This window comes from Corvus cornix, chromosome 1A (assembly GCF_000738735.6).
Source record: "Corvus cornix cornix isolate S_Up_H32 chromosome 1A, ASM73873v5, whole genome shotgun sequence".
NCBI lineage: Eukaryota > Metazoa > Chordata > Aves > Passeriformes > Corvidae > Corvus > Corvus cornix.
Window position 1 is genome coordinate 28,593,636 of NC_047057.1, and position 20,209 is coordinate 28,613,844.

The 20,209-nt window shown below is 39.9% G+C and overlaps 1 protein-coding gene across 1 annotated transcript in view; it reads right to left on the bottom strand.

Moving 5' to 3' along the window:
• Window positions 1-16,641, bottom strand: part of YAF2 (YY1 associated factor 2) — a 32,170-nt gene extending 15,529 nt beyond the window's left edge. Inside the window, exons 1-2 of the mRNA XM_039571334.1 lie at window positions 16,397-16,641; window positions 16,132-16,257 (exon numbers count right to left, since the gene is read on the bottom strand). Coding sequence (XP_039427268.1) covers window positions 16,132-16,257; window positions 16,397-16,422 — 152 coding nt within the window. The 5' untranslated portion in view covers window positions 16,423-16,641. The remainder of the gene's footprint in view (window positions 1-16,131; window positions 16,258-16,396) is intronic.
• Window positions 16,642-20,209: the final 3,568 nt, after the last annotated feature.

Below are 20,209 nucleotides of genomic sequence, written 5' to 3' on the forward strand. Positions count from 1 at the left end.
GTAAAGTTTCTGTCTTCCCTAAAATTCCCATAAATGCTCAACAACAAGGATGTCATCATTTTTACCCTAGTCTTCTTGTTGCAGGATGTGACTACATTTTATTTTACAGGGTTTGATCTAGCTTCTGGTTTAGAAAGCATATTTATAGAGGCTGCAGAGACTTGTCTTGCTTTAGGATTTGTGTGCGGAAACTCATCCTGTACTGATGCTCTCAAAGGAAGAAAATATTTAATGCTGCAAAGGACGGACTAGTTTTTGTCGTTGGCGCTCTTAAAAAAATTCTTCACAGCACAGCAATTTTCATGCCTAGAGATGAAAAATACTCAAGAAGACCACACGTTATCTGGAACAGTTGCCTTGAGTCATTTCCATGACCCAGAGCTCAACACAGCTGTTGGGGTCCCTCCCCCCAGCCATGGGGTCCTGGGTGGGAGGCACGGGGTTTCCCTGGCCAGCCTGGTTGGTTTGTGTTCCCCTGCGTGGGGAAGGACCCTCGGGTCCCATGACTGTAACAGTTCCTCGGCAGAGCCCCGGCCATGCGGCTGGAGAAATAAACACCTCTGAAACATCTACCAAGAATCTGTCCTTGTATTTCTTTTCCACGGGCCTCGTTGACTAATACACGTGTTGCAACATCCCTATTGCAACACACAGTACCTTCCTGCACGTAAATAATTTTAGACATCTCACAGCAGTACCTGCTTCCTTGATTTCCCTCACCTAGTATTCACCAATAAGCTATGTTAATAGTATTTTGACTAATTTGATACAGTGAGTAATTTGATCTCATTACAGCAAAGCAGGTCCATTTTGAGAACCAAAAAAAAACAAAAACAAAAGATCTATGTACAGTACTAATGACCAACACATGCACCAGAAGTACAGTAAACTCTCAGTTGCCTGAGTTGTGCATCAAACATGCAGACAACCAAACTGGCTTAACGCTGAAGCATCTTGGGGTTTAGCTGAATTTAATTTATATCGAGCACAACTACATTTGCACAATGCTGCTTCTGTAGCCATCACAAGTCCATAAAGCATCTAATGTCTCCTGCACTACCCAGAGTAGAAGCTCCAATTCTGACAGGCCTGAATTACTTATCTGTCAATCAGCTTTAGGGTTCATCTGCTACAGTCTGGAAACAAGGAGCATGATGGGGCCAACTGTGACAGTTTTTCCATGAACCAACTCCAAATCTACCTACATCTCAAGAGAGTCCATTAGCATGAGGCACCCCTGCATGTAAAGTTGGGATTAGATTTGTCCATTTGGTGCCACATATCCTGGATGCCCAGAGCCAGCCAAAAAAGACTGCCAAGTAGTACATGGCGCGCCAAGCGAGACTGCCGAGAAGCACAGTGCAGAGACATTAACAGTCCAACAGAGCAGCCAACATATTAGCTTTGATTTAGTGGAAGCCATCCTGGATTTAAAATGGTCCACACAGAAGCAGTACCCATATCCTCCCATTATCCACAGATCTCAGAACACAACCTATGCTTTTCTATACAGAAATCTTGATGCTCTAATTAAATCCCAGTGCTTTTTTCAACCTGTTATGGGAAGTGTATTGTCATCTGTAATGTGCAGTTTAGAAGGTTCAGACATCCTGAAGAATGGGAAAGTTAGTCAAAGGCACACTCTTTCCTGAAGCTCCATCTCCTCTGTTTTGTATATTTTACTACAGCAGAAATATTAAAATTACAATTTCCCAATTGAAACACAATGGGTCTAGATTAAGGAAATGCTGTCACCTCAGCATTCAATCAAGCTGAAAACCTGGATCCAGAATATCAGCCAAGCAGAGCTTCCATTTTAACATGATCCTTTACTTCCCTTTCCTCTTCTCAAGCCCAACCACCTCCTGGCTTCAATTCAGGCCAATAGCTCTTTCCAGAGGCTTATCCTGTCTCAAGTGGCAAATTATCTTTTTTCTAAAGCTATGGACACACATGACTTATCTAAAAACTTTTGAAGTAGCACATTAGGCCTGATACTTAAGTCTGCTGTTGAGCTCTGGTCAGCATACTTACCAAACGTTTCCTCCAATAGCTAGAGAAAAACCTAGTCCGGTTTTACTGGACTAGATCTTGTCCCATCTTAAAAATCAGGAGGAAATTGTCTGTGAAACCCTGTTCCTACAGAAGAATGTTAAGTCCTAGCTGCCCAAGGTGGTATTGATTGATTCTGGGTTCATGGATTCAAGTTTCTCTTCCAAATACTAAGCAGTTACCTTGTGAATGACAGCAGGATTCAATGAAACAGGTAATATTAAGGAATCAAAGGATCATTTGGGTTAGAAAAGATCTCTGTGATCACGATGATACTATCAAACAGAAGAGGCAACTATTATATATCTGGAATTGTCTGTTCACCAGAACAGGTCAAGACTGATCAGCAATATCTTATCTCCTACCATGTTTTCCTTCCGAGAAAAAAAAACAGTTCCTGAGAAAAACAAAGCCTGTGGTATTTCTTCATAATTTTTCACCTTTTAAAATGTAGAATCTCTACATGGTATCACATACATTTCAAAATTTCAACTTTGCAAATGAATTGCATCCTTTTCTCCACTTCTCAGAAAAAAAGCCCCACCACCAAACCAAATCAGGCTTCAGAGACTTAAAGAGGTTTTATTCAAAGGCACCCCTAATCCTTAAGCAGTACCATTTATCTACACTTCTCTTCCCTGCAGGGAGACATTGACTTTTTGCTCAAGACAGCAGATTTATTCCTCAAGAAAGACAAGTTAGAAATATCTAGAACAGAAACATGACTGGTTTCATCTTACCCTTGGTCACAGAATACTTTCCTCAAAAATGAAAAATCCACATTATTCTTTAAATAGAAAATATTCTTCCCTTTCAGGTGATTCAGGAGGACAGAATAAATGCTTCCAAGATAATGGAAGTTCCCACATCTTCTACTCAACTTCTTGCTACTTTTAGGCCTTCACTGCACACAGCTCAGGTAATGAGTTCAGCATGTTTCTGAACATCAGCTTCTTTCTGTCCTACCAGCACGGCATGATAGGACTCATTCCTCAGAAACCTGTAGTCTAGTCAATTAGCACCCTGAATTTTACTCTCCAGGTTTTTACAGGACTTGCTATTGTCAAAAGGTCTCACATGTAGTAAATAATCTATCTATATATGTCATCTTTGGTCAAACTCATGTAGCTGACTGCTAAAGAATAGAACCTGTACAAAAAAAGAAATGCTTTTGCCTTTACAGTTTCCACATGTGAGTTTTTTTAAGGTGTCTCCTTGGGAAAGTCTTGGAGATCGTTCCAAAAGCTGCACTGTAAACACAGGGTATGCTGATGCATTATGGACTGAACGCAGAACACTTGTCACAGTTCTGACTCACATAGGAGAATCTCTAAAATCAAAGTTGGGCATTCCCAATTAAGTATCTTTGTGCAAAGCATAAAAGAACAAGGCCAACCAGCTTGTAGGAAAAAATACCTAGAACTACTCACTGGGCTTCAGAGAAAGTCAGTCAGGTCCTCCACCTAACCACTCAAGTTTTCCTAAAACCCACCTTCCCCTTCACTTAGACTTTTGAAAGACAACTGCTTAAAAAGCAACCTTCTGTAAACAGATGATTGTATCCCTCTCTCATTCGTGCCATGCAGACTTGTCGATCTCCTTTCTATCTGCTCCTGTGCAGCTTCTGTGTTTTTAACTGAGCTGACTCAGCTAAGATAATCAATACTTTTTTCAAATGGAATTCTAACATCATTCATATACTACTATTCCTCCTACACCAGCTTTTGCTACTCCCTCATCTAGCAGTGACTTCAGACATGCCTTGTTAACATTCCAAACCCTAATAAAAATCCTGATTTGCTGATGTTTCTTTCATTCACGTCTTTTTTAAAGTCTAAACAGAATACAGTTAAGGGCATTAAAATCTTGTTGAGAATGAAGTTGAATCATTTAAATTCTACTCTGTCCTTTCATTACTACACTGGGTCATTTTGCAATACAGATGTACAGGCTTTAAATATCTTATAATTTATCTGAAGATCATTTTCCACTCAAATCTGTCCTAAATATTAATGTCTCAAGAAGCTAATAGAAATCTGATACCCACAGTAATACTCTAATCTCCATTTTTCTAGTTCACAGTCATTACTGGAACCTCAAGAAAAGCTTATCTTCACATACTTTCTACTTTGTCATCATATTCTAGCTAGTCTCTAGTCAAATCTCCTCCACTACATGTTCTCATTTCTCTAACTACTAAGGTCCACATTCTGAAATATATCTTGATGCAGTAACTAGAGCAATTAATTAAAAAATAAAAAGTTGTTCCTAATCTTGAAAGCAGGCAGGTATATACAGGGACACAAACAGAAAGAGGCATGATTTTACAGTAAGCAGCTTTTCAAACAAATTGAAAGATGTGAAGAAGTGGTTTTAAGTAGAAGATTTTTTAAGGAATGAATACTCCTGTAACACATATTAGGAGAACACCTTCACATAGATATGAATGTTTGGAGCAATTCTTACAGCATTTACTTCAGTAACTTCTACAAGGCACAGCTATAGTTAAGTATTGTAGCAATATTAGAGTATGACAAGCTTCCTGTGCATTTTCAAAAAGACATTAATTATGCAATGATCTAACTCTAACTTTGTAGTAGAGCTTAGACAGCTTTTCACTCAGCAGATCACAGAACAGGTTGCAACCAGCAACTTTGGAATGTGACTTTCCATGATGGATCGATGATGTAGATCTAGATGGCAGAACATCTAAATGGCTCTAAATGTCAGAATGGGGGGAAAAAAAAAGATAGTTCAAATTCAGTTTCTGCAACAAGTAACACATTACCTTGAAGTAGACACTACTAAGAAGTGAATAAACTTTCCTCCCACCCATTGGCCAGGTTTTTTTGAAGGTTACTTCCCTTCTCCCACCCCCATATACTGATAACAAGTTACTGTATAAATAGCAAGTAATTTCCTCAGGCATGTTTTCTTTTTCAGAAGTCTTCCTGCAAAACAGGTATCAAAGACACTAGTGATTTTTGTATCAATGCCACTTCCAGAGTCTCTTTTCCCTCCCAATGTAACTGGTTTTAACAACAAAAAATGTAAGCAACTTCACTTAAGCATTCCCCTAAAAATTAAGCACATACACAGCTACCTGAGTCTTCCTTGCTTTGAGCTAACCTCTGCCTCCAAAGAGCTTAACTTCAGAAAGACTGGTCTTCTTTTCAAGACTAGGAAATCATGGAAAATTTCAATTGAGGCCTACATTTGTATAGACACTGAAATGGTATTGACAGTGTTAAACAAAAAAACCAGGACCAAATTTAATTTCACATCATAATCGTATCATGCCTTAAAATGCAAAAGAATTTCCTAGAAGTCATGAAATTTTTACTTGAGTTCTTTATATTACAGAATGAAATAACTAGAACCAAGACGTACACACACGCATTAAATCACTGCAGTAGCTGTCCTAATGTAATAATGCTGACAATCAACAACCAATTTGACACATACAGAGTGGCAGATTCTTATTAAACTCCCAAGTGAGAAGATAAAAGTTTAACTGTTACATATTGGGCCATTCATTCCAGTTTATGCTTAAAACTGTACCATTAAGGTGTAAGCATATGCAATCTGGCTGCACAGAAACCAAGCAGAAAATTCCCTATCTTTTTTACTGATCTTTCTTTGTGCTTCAAGACAACAAAATTTTCAAGTGTTAGCCTGACAGTAAACACTTAAAAGCATGAAATATTTTTTAAACTTCAATAGTGGAAGACTGTTTTTGTCAAATGTAAAACACTAATTCCCAAATAATTAGAGAATTGTTAAGCATTTGTACACACAAAATGCGCAACAGCTTTTAATATATCCTTCCATATATTTGCAGACTAGTAGCTACAACGTTTTCAGATTTTATTTTCTTCTATCAGGCAATTTTTCAACTAATAATATTTTCTTCCAGATTTGATACATAAGCAAAATTTGCTTTCTAAAATTATATTTATCTTTTTATTGACTATCATATCTACTCCACAATCTCTTTCTGCAGCATCTTGTACAAGACGACCTTTTAGGTTCTGCCAAACAACATTCCAGAACAATGGAAGTTGCTTTTGCAACTTCTCTATAAACCTAGCACAAACATGTTCCATTACTATTGCTGGTTTTTGAGATCAAGTGCCAGTAGGCCACAACTTACCTCCTAATAAAAAAAAAAAAAAAAAAAAAAAATTCTGTATAAGCACATCAGTGGTATTATTTAAAGTGAACAGGAAATCATCAGGGACAGTGTGTATAGTAAGCAGTATTGCAAATGCTGTGGCCGGCTAGATCTTGTAAACTGTTCTACACAGAAGCAAGCAGCTCATGTAATGATGCCACTCCTGATTTTTAGCAGCTTAAGTCCTACTATGAAAAGTAAAAAATATTTCCTACTACCAGTTCTTGTAACGCAAGTAGCTCATGTAATGATGCCACTCCTGATTTTTAGCAGCTTAAGTCCTACTATGAAAAGTAAAAAATATTTCCTACTACCAGTTCTTGTAACGCAAGTACAAGTTGCTATCAATTAAATTAAATCGAATCACTACCAGGAGAAGCAGTCTTTGGTTCTGACACAAATGAGCTACTCTCCCTCAGTCATCAGTACTCTATTAAGCTATTCATAGAATAAAAACTATCAGATTAAACTACATTTAGCTTGCTGTGTCACATGAATATGCCCTCACTAATCACTACACAAAGCCATCTTGTGAGAAACTAGTCTTTATTTCTACATTGAAGCAGTTCATGATTAAATACATCTTCAACAATTTGCTATTCAAAATTATTTTTTCTCATTACCATTACTTCTGTCATATCCTAGAGTATTAACAGTCCATTTCACCACCTCTGCAAATAATGCAACTGAATAATTATGACAGTGCAAACAATGGAGCTAGTGGTCTGTATGAGAAAACATGATACAGATCCATGTGCATATAGCAGAGTAGCAATGCAATTTCTATACATCCTATGTATATTTGAATTCTAACTTTCAGACAGCTCTGATTTGTGCTTTCATATCCCTAGCTGTTTTACAGTGTGAATAATTTACTTGGAATTCATCCATTCAATGCATTTCTAGCAATTCTGTCTTTCAATAAAAGCTGATTCAATTAGAATAGACTCACAAGACCCATATGGTTTTATCAGTCACTGTGAAAATGTGCAGAAAACTACCCCTTGAGGCAGTGTCCCTATTTAATCATTCCCTTAAAGGGAATGCCCTATTTTCCAGATGACATTTAGCAGATGAGGCCAGCAAGTCTCCTGAAGACAACTGGTACAGTGCACAACAGCCTGCTCTAAGAAATATCTGTATCAGAACCTTTAGAAAGACAAAGTTCATCTTCATGGATAGTTTTTAAAGCAGCCATCAGACGTTACTTCAACGACCAGTTTAAAGGCTCCAACCTCTTGCATACTGTTGTTAGAATTCTTCCCCATGTGCCACAGGCCGTGGTGCACCAATGCTCAGTGTGACAGCTATACTGAAAATACTGTGCTTGAGAAACATATAGGTATGAACTAATTTATGTTTCCTAGATGACACCTTGCTATATACAAGCAGGGGTCAGGAAGCTCAATTTCCTCTAACAGCATCCTCTGAGGAGGCAGTATTGGGGAGTTTACAGAAAAAGGAGTGGTTACAGTCTCCTAGACCCCTAGATCCTTGGGATTCATGGGGAAGTGACCTCTTCCAACTGCCAATCTCACAAAAGATTGGATCCACCATGCTGCTCCTCTGCCCCTTTCCTGCAGAAACTGTGAAACCTCTTGCACCTATGCAGAAAAACATGCAAAATATGAGGTTCACACCAATGCAGCAGCACAGTCATTGTTGCACTGAGCAGGGTCGGTACTTGGTACATCTATTTTTGTGATCAAACCAGAAGGAGCTTGCTTCTGACCTATGTTATTTGTTCTGCATTGCAGGTATCATCTTCCCAGAAGGTTGCAGCAATCTAGAAACTTCTTCCATTCAGAGCCAGCCCCACCATAAAGATGTCCACCTTGAGTAGGGGAAAAGGCTACACACTTTCCCTAAAAAATCAAGTCTCTCTAATATTTTTCATTAAGATGTATATTAATCTAAAAAGATACCACAGAATGAGTCCTCACCTTCTCTTTTATCCTTCTTATTCAATCACAGAACTACTAGTGCATGACCCTAATCACAGATTTCAATGATAGCCATAACAAACAACTTTCCTTTCACAGCATCTGCCAAACCAACTTTTTTCAGCTTTTAAAGCTGGGAACTCTATTTCCATAGTGAATTTTCAAACCCCTACTCTTTCACACCTTTTTTCTACTAGGCACTGTCATATGAGCTGTATGGTACAGAGAAAGTATATTCAAGCATCATGGAAAAGTTTAAAGATAGGTTCCAAATCTTCAGTAAGTTAGAATGGGAAAACTTTCAATTGCTTGTTTCCTCCCCACCCCTCAACTCCAAAGAAAACAAGAAAAAACTTGTAGCAGATGTCAAGGTCATATCTTCTAGTCTTCAATCTGACTTCTGATGGAAAGTTTGCCAGCCAAAAGCCTCCCAACAGCATTCTGCAGCTGAACTCTCCAAGTTCAAGCCTGCTCTACATCAGTGTACCACATACCAGTGGAATGCACTTCAGAGAACAGACAATCCCCAGGATCTCTCTGTCCTACTTAAACCAGGATAAGCCACTGCATAAAAGTATAAAAACTGAACACTTAGTATTTTGTTCTAACTAGCCTACTTCAAAAGTATCTCGTAGCTGACTGTATGAGCCAAGAAGACATCATTTGATCCTCCGAGGAAATGTTTTCCAAAGCATACTGTCCTAACCTGACTTTCAAGATGAAAAGTACAGGCATTTCTATCAAGTTTTAAACAGTAATAGGCATAGTGGGCTGTCACAACAATCAAGAAAAAGTTGGTATAAAAAGTTAGGGGCAGAAAATGCAACTTCTCATCACTTTACAGGTGATACAAGAGCTTCCTTTTTACCAGCTAATCTTCTCTTTTAACATACTTCATCTTATTTGAGGTGTTTATTCAAATCCCAGTAGCTTTTAGTTTAGGACAGACAATTTTCCCTAGAAAAGACGCATAGAATAAGAATACCACTGGTGGCACTAAACACAAAGATGACATTTCCACCAAAAAAAAAAAAAAAAAGCAGCAAGCAAAGCTACAGATATCAAAACACACACTACTTATGCCCCAAAGGAAAGTACTTAATCATGGAAAGAAAGCAAATACTGGATGGCATAGTCTTCTTTGCTTCAGTACCCACACAGAAGTTTAATTCCATAGAACCAAATTAAACAAGGGAGTATGAGTTCAAGTCAGAATAAGAAACAGTCCACTGAATGTTTTTTATGGCAGTCAACAGCCTCTAATGAAATTCACCCTCAGAAAAAAAATCTTTAGAGAACTACAGGAAAGGTGAAAGAAGTCATCAAGTACTGCAGAAGAAAAAAAAGGGAAAAAAAGAGAAATCACAAGATGGGCAAATGAAAACTCAACCTAACCCAAATTTCAGAAAGATACTAGAATAAAATTATTTAAGAATTAAAGGGAGCATTAAAGGCTAAAGCCAATTGGCTTGACAGCCTAGTCTCTTTCTTTAATGGACTAGTAGTCCTACTAACTAGGAGAAAAGAAATACATGTTGCCAGTCTTGACTTGCAACACTGTCAAAAATATATTCTCCCACTTAAGTTAAACTATGATGAGGACAAAGTTGCACAGAACCAAGTTCAAAATTTCGGTTTGCTTGTTTAATAGTTCTCAACAACCAGCTGTAGATATATTTACATGTATCTATAGGGTAGCATTTATAGTGGGGTTTTACATGCATACTATTTGATATTTTTAATTATACTTTGGACAAAGGTATAAGGAATAGAACAAGAATCAAGCTGAGAGGTGGTGAGAACTATCTGACAAGACAATCTTGAGTGAAGGTGACTCAAAATGAAAATTATCCATTCCAAAAAAGACAGCACAAAGCACAGCAGGCCCCACAACTGCATGAACAAAAGCCCTGTTTAAGTAACAGCAAGATACAAAAGGACACCAGACTGTAGCAGTGTAGATTATATTAGTAGTAGATTATATTTTTTTAGGAGCTTCTTAGAGTAACAAAATACCTGTCAGGTTCAAAACGACAAAGATTTAACATGAGACTTAACCTTAAAAAAAAAAGTCAACAACCCTCCCCCTACTCCTTTCTAAAATACAGACTTGATTTTCTTTTGATTGGCTCCCCATTGCATTCCCTATTGCCCATAGAAGCTACACCCAGGAGGAGCATCTAACAGAGCCACCCAATCAATAAAAATTCATTCATTGTTATATAACTTCATTGAAATTGATGTGTGCAGAATTCTTAAGTTTCACTATATTTTTCAGGGAAAACAATTCCTAAATAAATTCCTAAACAATTTCAAAGGTTACTTTTAAAAACTCTTTTTAAAAATAAGACTGGAAGTCTAGAATGACTGGATTACTCAATGGCTATCTACAGAGCAAAAGAGAACTATTTATTCTTGCTCCTCTTCATAATTTAATATTAACACTAAGCCATAAAACTTGTAATATATAACCCATATTTCACCAAGCTCTATATGACTCTTCTACTCACTTCATTCTTGCAAATATTTCCTTCTCTAAACTATCACACGTAATGAACAGCTCTTGAGTCTGTTGAGTTTGATTCAGTCATGTATCTGTAAAATCAGCATGACAGGCAGTTCTTCCTCTTTTTCTCCTTCCCAACCTTTCCCCTGACACACATGCGCATGTGCACACACAGAGGCTGCATTCTGGAAGGCAGAAGAGTCCTTAACAAGCTGTTGTGAAACAGACATGTTAAACCAGATATACAAGAGAAGTACCAACTCTCTGTCCTCAGCAGTACTGCATTTCAACAGAAATACAAATACCAGATTTGATTAAATGTAACTGATTTGTGCTTATAAACATCCAGATGGTACATGACTAAACACATTGCACATGTTTTCTGAAGAAAAATGACCTTGATATCCAAGTTAAAAAATTAAACATTTTATTTATGCGTCTCGAAGCACAAAACAAACTCATGACAGCTCCAAGTAGAGACCTCATATTTAGGAGATCACCAGATACGACTATAAAATACATGCATATATTAGATGGCCAAACTCTCAGGCACAATCAAGGAGCACAGACCAAACACCAAGGAAATGTACAAAGATTCTATCCCAGTTCCTTATATCTCATACTCTTCTGTCTGGTGGGATTTAAATTTGGCTTTTCATACCTTAGCCTGTGAGAAAAGGAACAATTCAGTGATGAAGATCGATGATCATAGAACATGGACACCATGCCCCCATTTGGCTGGTTATATATTATCTCTACTTCAGCAGCAAAGGACGTTAAGAGGTATAGATCACAAATCCACAAAAATTCATCCTTACTTAACATGACTTTCTTGTTCTGGCTACAAATTTCAGGGGCTATTTTACAAATGATATTGGATATAAGAGCTTACTCAACATGTGTATCAAATAGGAATCCCTTAACAAAAACCACCCTAAACCTAAGCAAAAAAAAAAAAAACCAACCAAAAAACCAAAACAAAACAAAAAACAATCAAACAACCAAAAAAACCCATAAAACTCAGATTCACAGGCAAGATTATGTTTTTGCTGAATTCAAAAGCAAGTAATGAAAGTAGTTCTAAAAAATAAAGTAAAACCCTAACAATCATAAAATACACTTCTGTACAACAAATCTTCCCCTATTACTAGCTAAAGGAACACTATTAGTGAAAATATCCTTTGGAATTCGTCCCTTTTTCCTAATCTAAAAATCACAGAATGTTATCAAGTCTGAAAAGGGGAAATTGATTGCATGTCCCCGCACCTTTTCTTCCTTTGTTTACACAGTAGAATATCATTCCAAGTACTTCAAAGCTTAAAAAGCCAGTATTTGCAGTTCCTTCTGTAGCTCTCGCTATACTGCCTGCATGCTCATCATTCACACTGAAAGGAGAAGTGGTTTGTCATAGCACGGAAAAAAGAATAGGATCTTGCAACTAGAGATCAGACCACATGCGTAAAAACCACACGAAGGAAAGCAAAGGGACAGGTAATTATAAATCTGGATGCTACTGCTAACTGAATAACAAGAGCATTAATAACACTTCTGAGGACGTTGAAGCAGAGAGATGACAACAGGGCAGTAATGCAGCCCCCTAGAAGGCAGCAGTGAGTAGGAAACGTGCATTCCTTCAGAGGGAATGCCAATCCTTTTGTGTACTTCTTCCCAGCAACACAAACTCTTCAGCTTCACAACACATCTGAATTACAGTGACTAATGGTGTGAGCTGGCAAGGAAAGCAAAATCCAAACATCTATTGAAGGACAGACAAACTGGGAGCAAATACATGCTGCAATAAGGTCTGTTCAAGGATCCAGCCCAATTCTTGAAGGTCAACCAGTATTAGTACACTCCTGATTCAGAGAGTGCCATGAAGAACAGAAGGAAAGAAAGAAAAGAAATGGTAGCTTGCCAATGGAGGCAACTTTCTTTTGACAAAGCAGTAATTGTGAAAGTCAAACCAAATTCAGCAACCCCATTATAACTTCTCCAGGAGCCATATAATTCCCTTCCGTGTTTCCAGCATACCGTCATTGCCTCTGTTGCTTTTACACAATTCCAGTCTGGGCTTTTTCAGTGTTCTAGCAGAGACTTTTCTGTACAACATGAGTGACAGAAGGGGAATGATGATTTTCAAGTGATATAGTCTCAGCAAAAGTTAAACAACTTCATGGGGCAGGGAAATCAGACCACTTATTTAGCCTAAGGACTTTTCCTTTTGCCAATCTGCAATGGCTTTTGCAAACAACAAAGTTTCTCAAAAAGGTCATACAATTTCTTTATAATGGCAACTACTAGGCAACCTAAATATAGAGGTTGCTACCAGTTCCTTCCATAACACAGTACATGAGGGTTCTATTCAGTATTCCTTAGTTGTGCTTCTAATGAACTTCAGCAGGAGATTTGTTCAAGAAAGGAATAATTATTACAGTCCTATGTTCCTTATATAACATCTTTCATCTAGAAAGATTTCAAAATGCTTTAAAGGTCACATGTAGAAAATTACTATACTCAGTGCAGTCTCCTTTTAAGAGGAACATAGTAATTTCTCAGTACCCAAGCAACAAAACAGAACATGTTTTTTTATGTTAGAAAGTAAATACTAAAGCCATGTCTACAGGGAGAGTTTAGATCCTCAGTGACATTACCAAATTAATGTCTGGCAACAATTGTAGAGCAAAAGGTAGAGGGATCTCCATCTGGCAGATAGGATCTTAGTTTTACAGCTGACCTGTGGCACATTTAACTGGCACCATGCTGGGGCACTGCTTTAGCACTAAACCAAAGAGTGCCAGCTTGGGAATCAGTTACACCACTTCCTGCTGCATCCAGGACTTCCCTTGGGACATCCCCCTCCAAGCACAGCCCAGTTTAACCATTCAATGCAATACTGCCATAGACAAAAAGTTAATTTAACTCCATGATCGAATCTGCTTTGAAAATTCAGTCTAGAAATAAAATGTAATAAAGAAATTGTAAAAATTATTTGCACTTAAAAATAATCTTAAAAATTCTATCAATTACTAGAGAACATAATCCACATCTAGCCTCTGGTACAAAAGGTAACTCTTTCAGAGAGAAGAAATTATTCAACAGTCAAAACTCCCACAAACCCTGCCCATTCCTGAAAATATTTCTATAAAGGTAAATGTGCATAATCAAATGTTTTAATCAACTTCGTACCTAATTTCCAGTGGCCTTCAAACCCACTTAACTTCAATAAGATTGCCTGTTTTTCCAGGTGCAAATCTGATCACATTTAGTGAAGTTTAACATTCAGAATCAGGTATTACACATTTCAACACAAAGAAAGAGATTTCTCTGAATTAAAAAAAAATAAGTTGCATTTTACAGTGTCTTATAGAAAGTGCCAATCAGTAAAAAAAACACAGTTGAAATTTTTAAGTAAGAACCATTGCACAGCAACAACCATGCGGATGCATCAACTTAATCTAACATCAAACTTCAAAATGGAAGACTAAAATAAATAAATAATGCATTCTCAGTGCCATCAAAACATGGTAGTATTGTTATCCTGCCCCATGTTGATGAAAACCATTTTGTCCTATAGGCAACACCAACAAATGCTTTAACAAGGTAATAATTTGGTCACTTGGACTCCAGATCCTTGGGAAAGATTAAAAAAAAAAAAAAAAAATCAAAAAATCCACCCAGCTGGCCTTTTGTGTTTCTTTGGCACCCTAATGATTCTCTCCATGGACACAAAGGTCTACTTACTAGCTCAAATCATATATCAGAATTGGAGACAAAAGCTGCCTGGCCTAAAACCTCAACTTTTATCTACCTCATGCCATGTGTAAAACCTGGACTTAGCAAACATATGAAGATGCAACCCATCTAAACCTTATGGGAAAAAGAGTCCCATAAACGTACTCAGGTACACATTGTCACAGAGTTTAAGTAGAAAAACAAAAATCAACCACAGTTCACATGTCAGGTCACTGTTGGGGAGAAAGTGGAAATCAAAGGGGAAAAAAAGACACTTTGTTGCAAAATTATTTAAAAGATGAACTATTCAAGTAGGGAAAACAGAAGGCAATGAAAATGTTTGTTTCTCAGGAGGTCTATTTTTTGTTTGTTTGTTCAGTTTCAGTGCTTTTATCCAGCTGAGTTTCCAATGCAACAAAACGTAATTTTAAACGGACTTTTCTTATCAAACTGACTGGATGTTAAAGAGGCTTTTTTTCATGCTGTTTTTAAAGACTTTGCATTAATTCAGCAGTCTTATTTTGCTGAACATTGCCAATCTGTACACATCTCTCTGTGATATAAACATAATGTCATTGTTATAACTGGAAACCACAATATGTGTGACAGATGCAATTCCCTCTTGGCACATTTACCTTACTGATTTCCTTTGTTAAAAAAAAACCCCAAAACATTCAACTAATATTCACAACTGAAGTTATGAGAAGTCCTTACAATATTCATTCTGTTTTTCAGAAGTCAGAGAAACCAACTCCAGAAATAGAGAGTAATCATTTTTGTCAAGCAATTAGACCCAACCTTCCACTTACAATTTCAAACATGTAACATTTGTTGCAAGTCATACTCAGCACTGCTTTGACCAATGTCTACAATGTAATTGCGGGTTTTGATAGGATTGCAATTTGATTGCCATTTAAACTTCTCTTGCAGATGGGATTAACTCATAGGTACGGTAACGTAAGAAAGGATTCTTGAGCACCGTTCTCTTCCGTTAGCATGCATGGCTACAAGTGCGCTCAAGTTCGTTTGTAAAAAGCCTCCATTCCCCAAGCACACATGTTCAGGCCACCGGCAGCCACAGGAACCAGTTAATCCACCGCAAGCTTTGTGACTGGTGTACAGAGAAAAGGTTCTCCTGGGCAGTCACGGTTACACCGGGAGGCAATTCCATACAGCGCAATTCAGCTAACAATTCCTCCCTAAACACTGAAGGGTTATAATCCACCCTCTGTAGCCCCCGCAAACCTGCACGGTGATGCTCTGTGATGAAAAACGAATTAAAATAATACTAATACCACTAATAATAATCAGATAAAGGGGTTATGTATGAGGCAAAGTTAAATTCATATAAAAATAATTTTAAATTTAAAAAAAATATTAAAAGGGTGAGCGTCTTAGCAGGCACACCCCAGGGGATAGCTCTTCTTCGTGAGAGGGGCACGGTCTCTCCAGGGTTAGGCTGTGCAGGCAATTATGCCCTTCCTGGTATTTATTTCTGTTTCTACACACGCCAGCGCACCGCTGGGTCAGGTTCACCGAGGAGCCCCGGGCTGAGGGAGGCTGTATGTTCCCGCCCCCACCCCTGATAAACGAGACCCGATTCCTGTCACGGCCGCCCTTCCTCACACGCTGGGGATGCACCGCGGCTCCCCCGGCCCCAATTCCTGTCACGGCCGCACAGCCGCTCCCCCGCCGCCCCCGCTCCCCCTCCGCCAGCGACCCACCGTGTGGAGGTGCCCTTCCTCACGTCGCACATCAAGCACTTGAAGGCCTCGGCGCTGTTGCGGAAGGTGCAGACGCTGCAGTCCCAGTACCCCTCGTCCGAGGAGGGTTTCGGCTGCCGCTTCGGCCTGCGGAGACACACGCGCGCCAGGGGCAGCACCGGCCGCGACGCCCCCGCCGCCCCCGGGGCGCCCCCGCCGCCATCGCCGCCGGCCCCGCGCTCCCGGAGGGCCCGGGGGAACGAGAAAGCGCCGCCGCTGCCCCTACCTGGTCGGGCTCTTCTTGTCTCCCATGCCGGCTCCAGACGCGTCCCCGGCCCGGCCCCGGCGCGGCCCTTTGTGCGTTTGTCAATAAGGAGGAGCGCGGGGGGTCTCTGTGCTCTAGCGGGGACCCGGGGAGGAGGAGCCGCCGCCGCAACCTCCAGCTGTCGGGGAAACTCCCGCTGCTGCCGCCGCCGCCGCTGCCGCCGCCTCCCGCTCACGTGTCCCCCCGCCGCCAACCAGCGGCGCCCGCAGGCCGCGGCGCCCGGCGGGCCGCGCACGGCGGCACCTTCCCTCCGCCGGCAGCTCGGGCGCTGCGAGCGGCGGCGGCGGCGGGGCCGGGGCAACGCGGGGGCTGCTGGGGGCGGCGGGCGGAGCGGGGGCGGCGCCGGCGCCGGGGGCGGCCCCAGCGGGGAGGCGGGAGGCGGTGCTGGGCAGAACGGGCAGACCGGGAGTACGAGTGACTGCAGCCGGCCTGCGCGGCTCTTGCCTTAGAGCCGCCCCTCTGTTATCGCCCAGGGTTGCTCGCTCTAGCATCCAGATTGTTTTGTGCTTCTTCCCACGGAAATTGCTCCATGCCGTGGTTTACAGTAAGAAACAAACGGGAATAAGCTGAATATGAAGTTCTGCTTAGAAGTCTTGGTCTAAAGCATCCCGTTGGCCTGAGGCCAAGGGAGAACACCGTGGGTACCAACGCAAAACCAGGAGAGAATGGTGTTACCTTGTACCTGTGCGCAGGGTGGTACTTTTGCACTTAAAACCTTGCAAGTACAGTGTGGTTCACATGCATCATAGCAACCTCACACAGGACAGGGGTGTTTATCACGTCTACTATCAGAGTGCCCCCGAACCCAGTCACAGACTAGGATGCCATTTTGCAGGATGCTGTGCAAACAGAACAAAGAGCACATGTCCTAAGTACATAACAAAGACAGCAGTTAGACACAGGTAGACAGGAGAATGCAAGCAGACAATGAAATTATACTGGTCAGCATCTCAGTGGCCAAAGCTATTGCTGATGCATTGTCTTTATCAAGAAATGATGGAATTTTGGGACCAAAATATGCCCAAGGGGAGTTTCACTGAAGTGTGTGAGGACATAGAGGTGTTTAAAAATTAAGCAAGTGGACAACGGAGAAACTTTCTGATTCTGAAGGCAAAGTTGTCAAGACAAATTTCAGCTAGAAATGCTGGGATATGATGAAGAGAGGGAAAATGTAGGTAAAGTACTTGACATCTTAGGGAAGCAATTAAAGACCCCTTAACTGGAATGTAACATTTATGCAAAAGAACTAACATTTTTATAAGACTCGCAGTTTTCTGTGTCTCTCTAGGAATGCTGTGTGTCAGCAATTGGAAACCTGTGTGGGATTTACTTGTGGCTGCCATTTATCCTAAATTCCTTCTGCATTCACATCCTGCTTCCAGTATTGCAATTTCCCTCACCTTATGGTTCTCCTTGTGTATTTCCCTGACATTTTCCTTTCTTTCTCTATTGCAGTTCTTTCTTTTCTCTTTATGCTTCTCATGCAGTCTTCTGTAAATTATGAATAACATGTATGGATTGCACATCTGAGGGTGAGGCATGCCACACACAGACAGCTGGCCTGGGTTCATTTGCATTTAGTTAGACATCTACATGAACTAGGAGCCCAGACCCAGGTCTCAGCAGGAGAAACAAGCTCATGCTGAAGGTGATTGATCTCATGCTAGGACAGGAATACAATTTTCTCACTTATGGGGGCTATCTCTTTCCATTGACTATAAAGAGTGCTTTGCACCAGTAGTCCATAATTGGATGTTTAAAATTACAGAATTATATGAGATGTCTCACCTGCGCTTGAACCTGACCTTATGTAGAAATCTCTTGATGGGAAGCAGTGGAGAAACCTGTCTCCTTGTGCCCTTTTCCACAGCACACTCTTTCTACTGTGTAAATAAACATTATTTCCCCACTTTTGGAAAGCAATTATTTTGAAATAACTGCTTGCTCTTGACCTTTCCTCTGTCACGGCCTACTTTCTCCATACTGATTGTGAGAAACAGAACTTCCACTGATGGTTACAAAATGCTGAGATATGTTGTAATCCCTCAGGAACCATTCTTGGAGAGGACCATTTCTAATCAAGAGGAAATGCAACTGGCAGCCATAGATGTTATCCCTAACAGAATAGTAATCTTTCTGGGTTTTTGCAAGGGTGGGTCTTATTCTTGAATAATGTTGAAAAGGAAAAAAAGACTATTTTCCTTGCAGCCTTGTTCTGTCCTCAAACAGGAGTACAAGAGAAGACCACTGAAAGCATCGAGCCATCCCATGTCATTTCTGCAACTGAAATGGTTACGGAAGGCATTATTTAACACCAATGCTGGAAAGCACATGAAAGAGGTGTGTGTAGTAGTCAGATGCTGAAGAGATTCAGGGGGACTTTGATACAAACTGAAAAAGCTGAGAATTCTATAGTCAGGTATTTTGTCACCCAGTGGTATTCATGTGAACCCAGAAAACTCATTTGTCTTTGCTAAATATTTGAATGACACAAGATCTAGAAAGTTTCAATGACAAAATTGATGGCATCAGTATTATCAGTCTTTTAAAAAATGTTTCTGGGAAAGAAAAGGGATGAATGAACCATCATTTTGAATACCCTTTATTGCAGTTTCACTTCGTCTAGAAGAACAGTTGTTCCACAGCAATTATTTGCACCCTGTTTTAATTCAAGTGAGACAGAAGGGATGGGCAATATAATTGTATCTTTTTACATCAAGTATTCACTCTCTAGCTAGTGTTTAGTCTCTTATTATCTTAAAATTGACCTTTTTTGTAGCGTTGTACAAGGGAAATGCTCACAGTATGATTATGATATTGAAAATGATATATGCTGATAGCTTTGTGGAAGTTATGTATTTCAATATATGGTATAAATGTTCTGGCATTCATGACTTGTCAGTTAAAAGTTTATTCATAATAAAGAGGATGTGAAAAGGGATGGTAGCAATTTTTAAGTACCTATTGTGTGAAAACTCATGCTGCAGAGAAAATTACAGTTGTTCCTGAAAAAAGGTGCTCACGTACGAGATTATTAAGAACAGGCCGGTGCCATGTAAATACATACCAAGATTTGCCATTTAGTCAATACTTGAACCATTGCTGTGCACATCAAACCTATGCCAGTTGCTGCACTATCAGCATCTTGAGCAATTAAGTAATCACTTAGTCACTGCTCGAGCTTAACAAACTCTCCATAAAGATGATTATCATTATGTTGTAGATAAACCACATTTTAATCCCTATTCATGAAAAGGAATACTGTGTAAGTACAAAATTGTACTAAAACAAATGCATGTTATTCCATCACGGTGTATCTGTTTTGCTTGGGTTGCACTGATAAAATTAATACAATTAATGGGAATTTTACTGGTGAGGGGTTTTTTAGCATGTTAGGTATAATAAGGCCTGAATCCTGCCTGAGCTTCTATGTGATACTGTGGGGGAAAAAAATTTAAAATCAGAGACAGTGAAAAGGGAAAGCTGCTTGCAGACTCTATAATAAAGACAATAAGACTGGTGACAGTGAACACTGCCCTTCCAGCCTATGTTTGCTCAGCCTCAGGGGCAGCCCAAGCTATCAAAAGACATACCAGTGGTTCCTGACAGCTCACGCTTCTCTTACTAGTGCGTGGAGGCAGGAGAGTGAAATTCTGCTTTAGAAAGGGCTAGAAGAGAGAGGGACCACACCTAGAATACTTCATAACATCAGAGAGCCTAAAAGCCGTTTTAAAACAGTTTTCACTTCCTTGCATGTACAAGCCTGACCTAAAC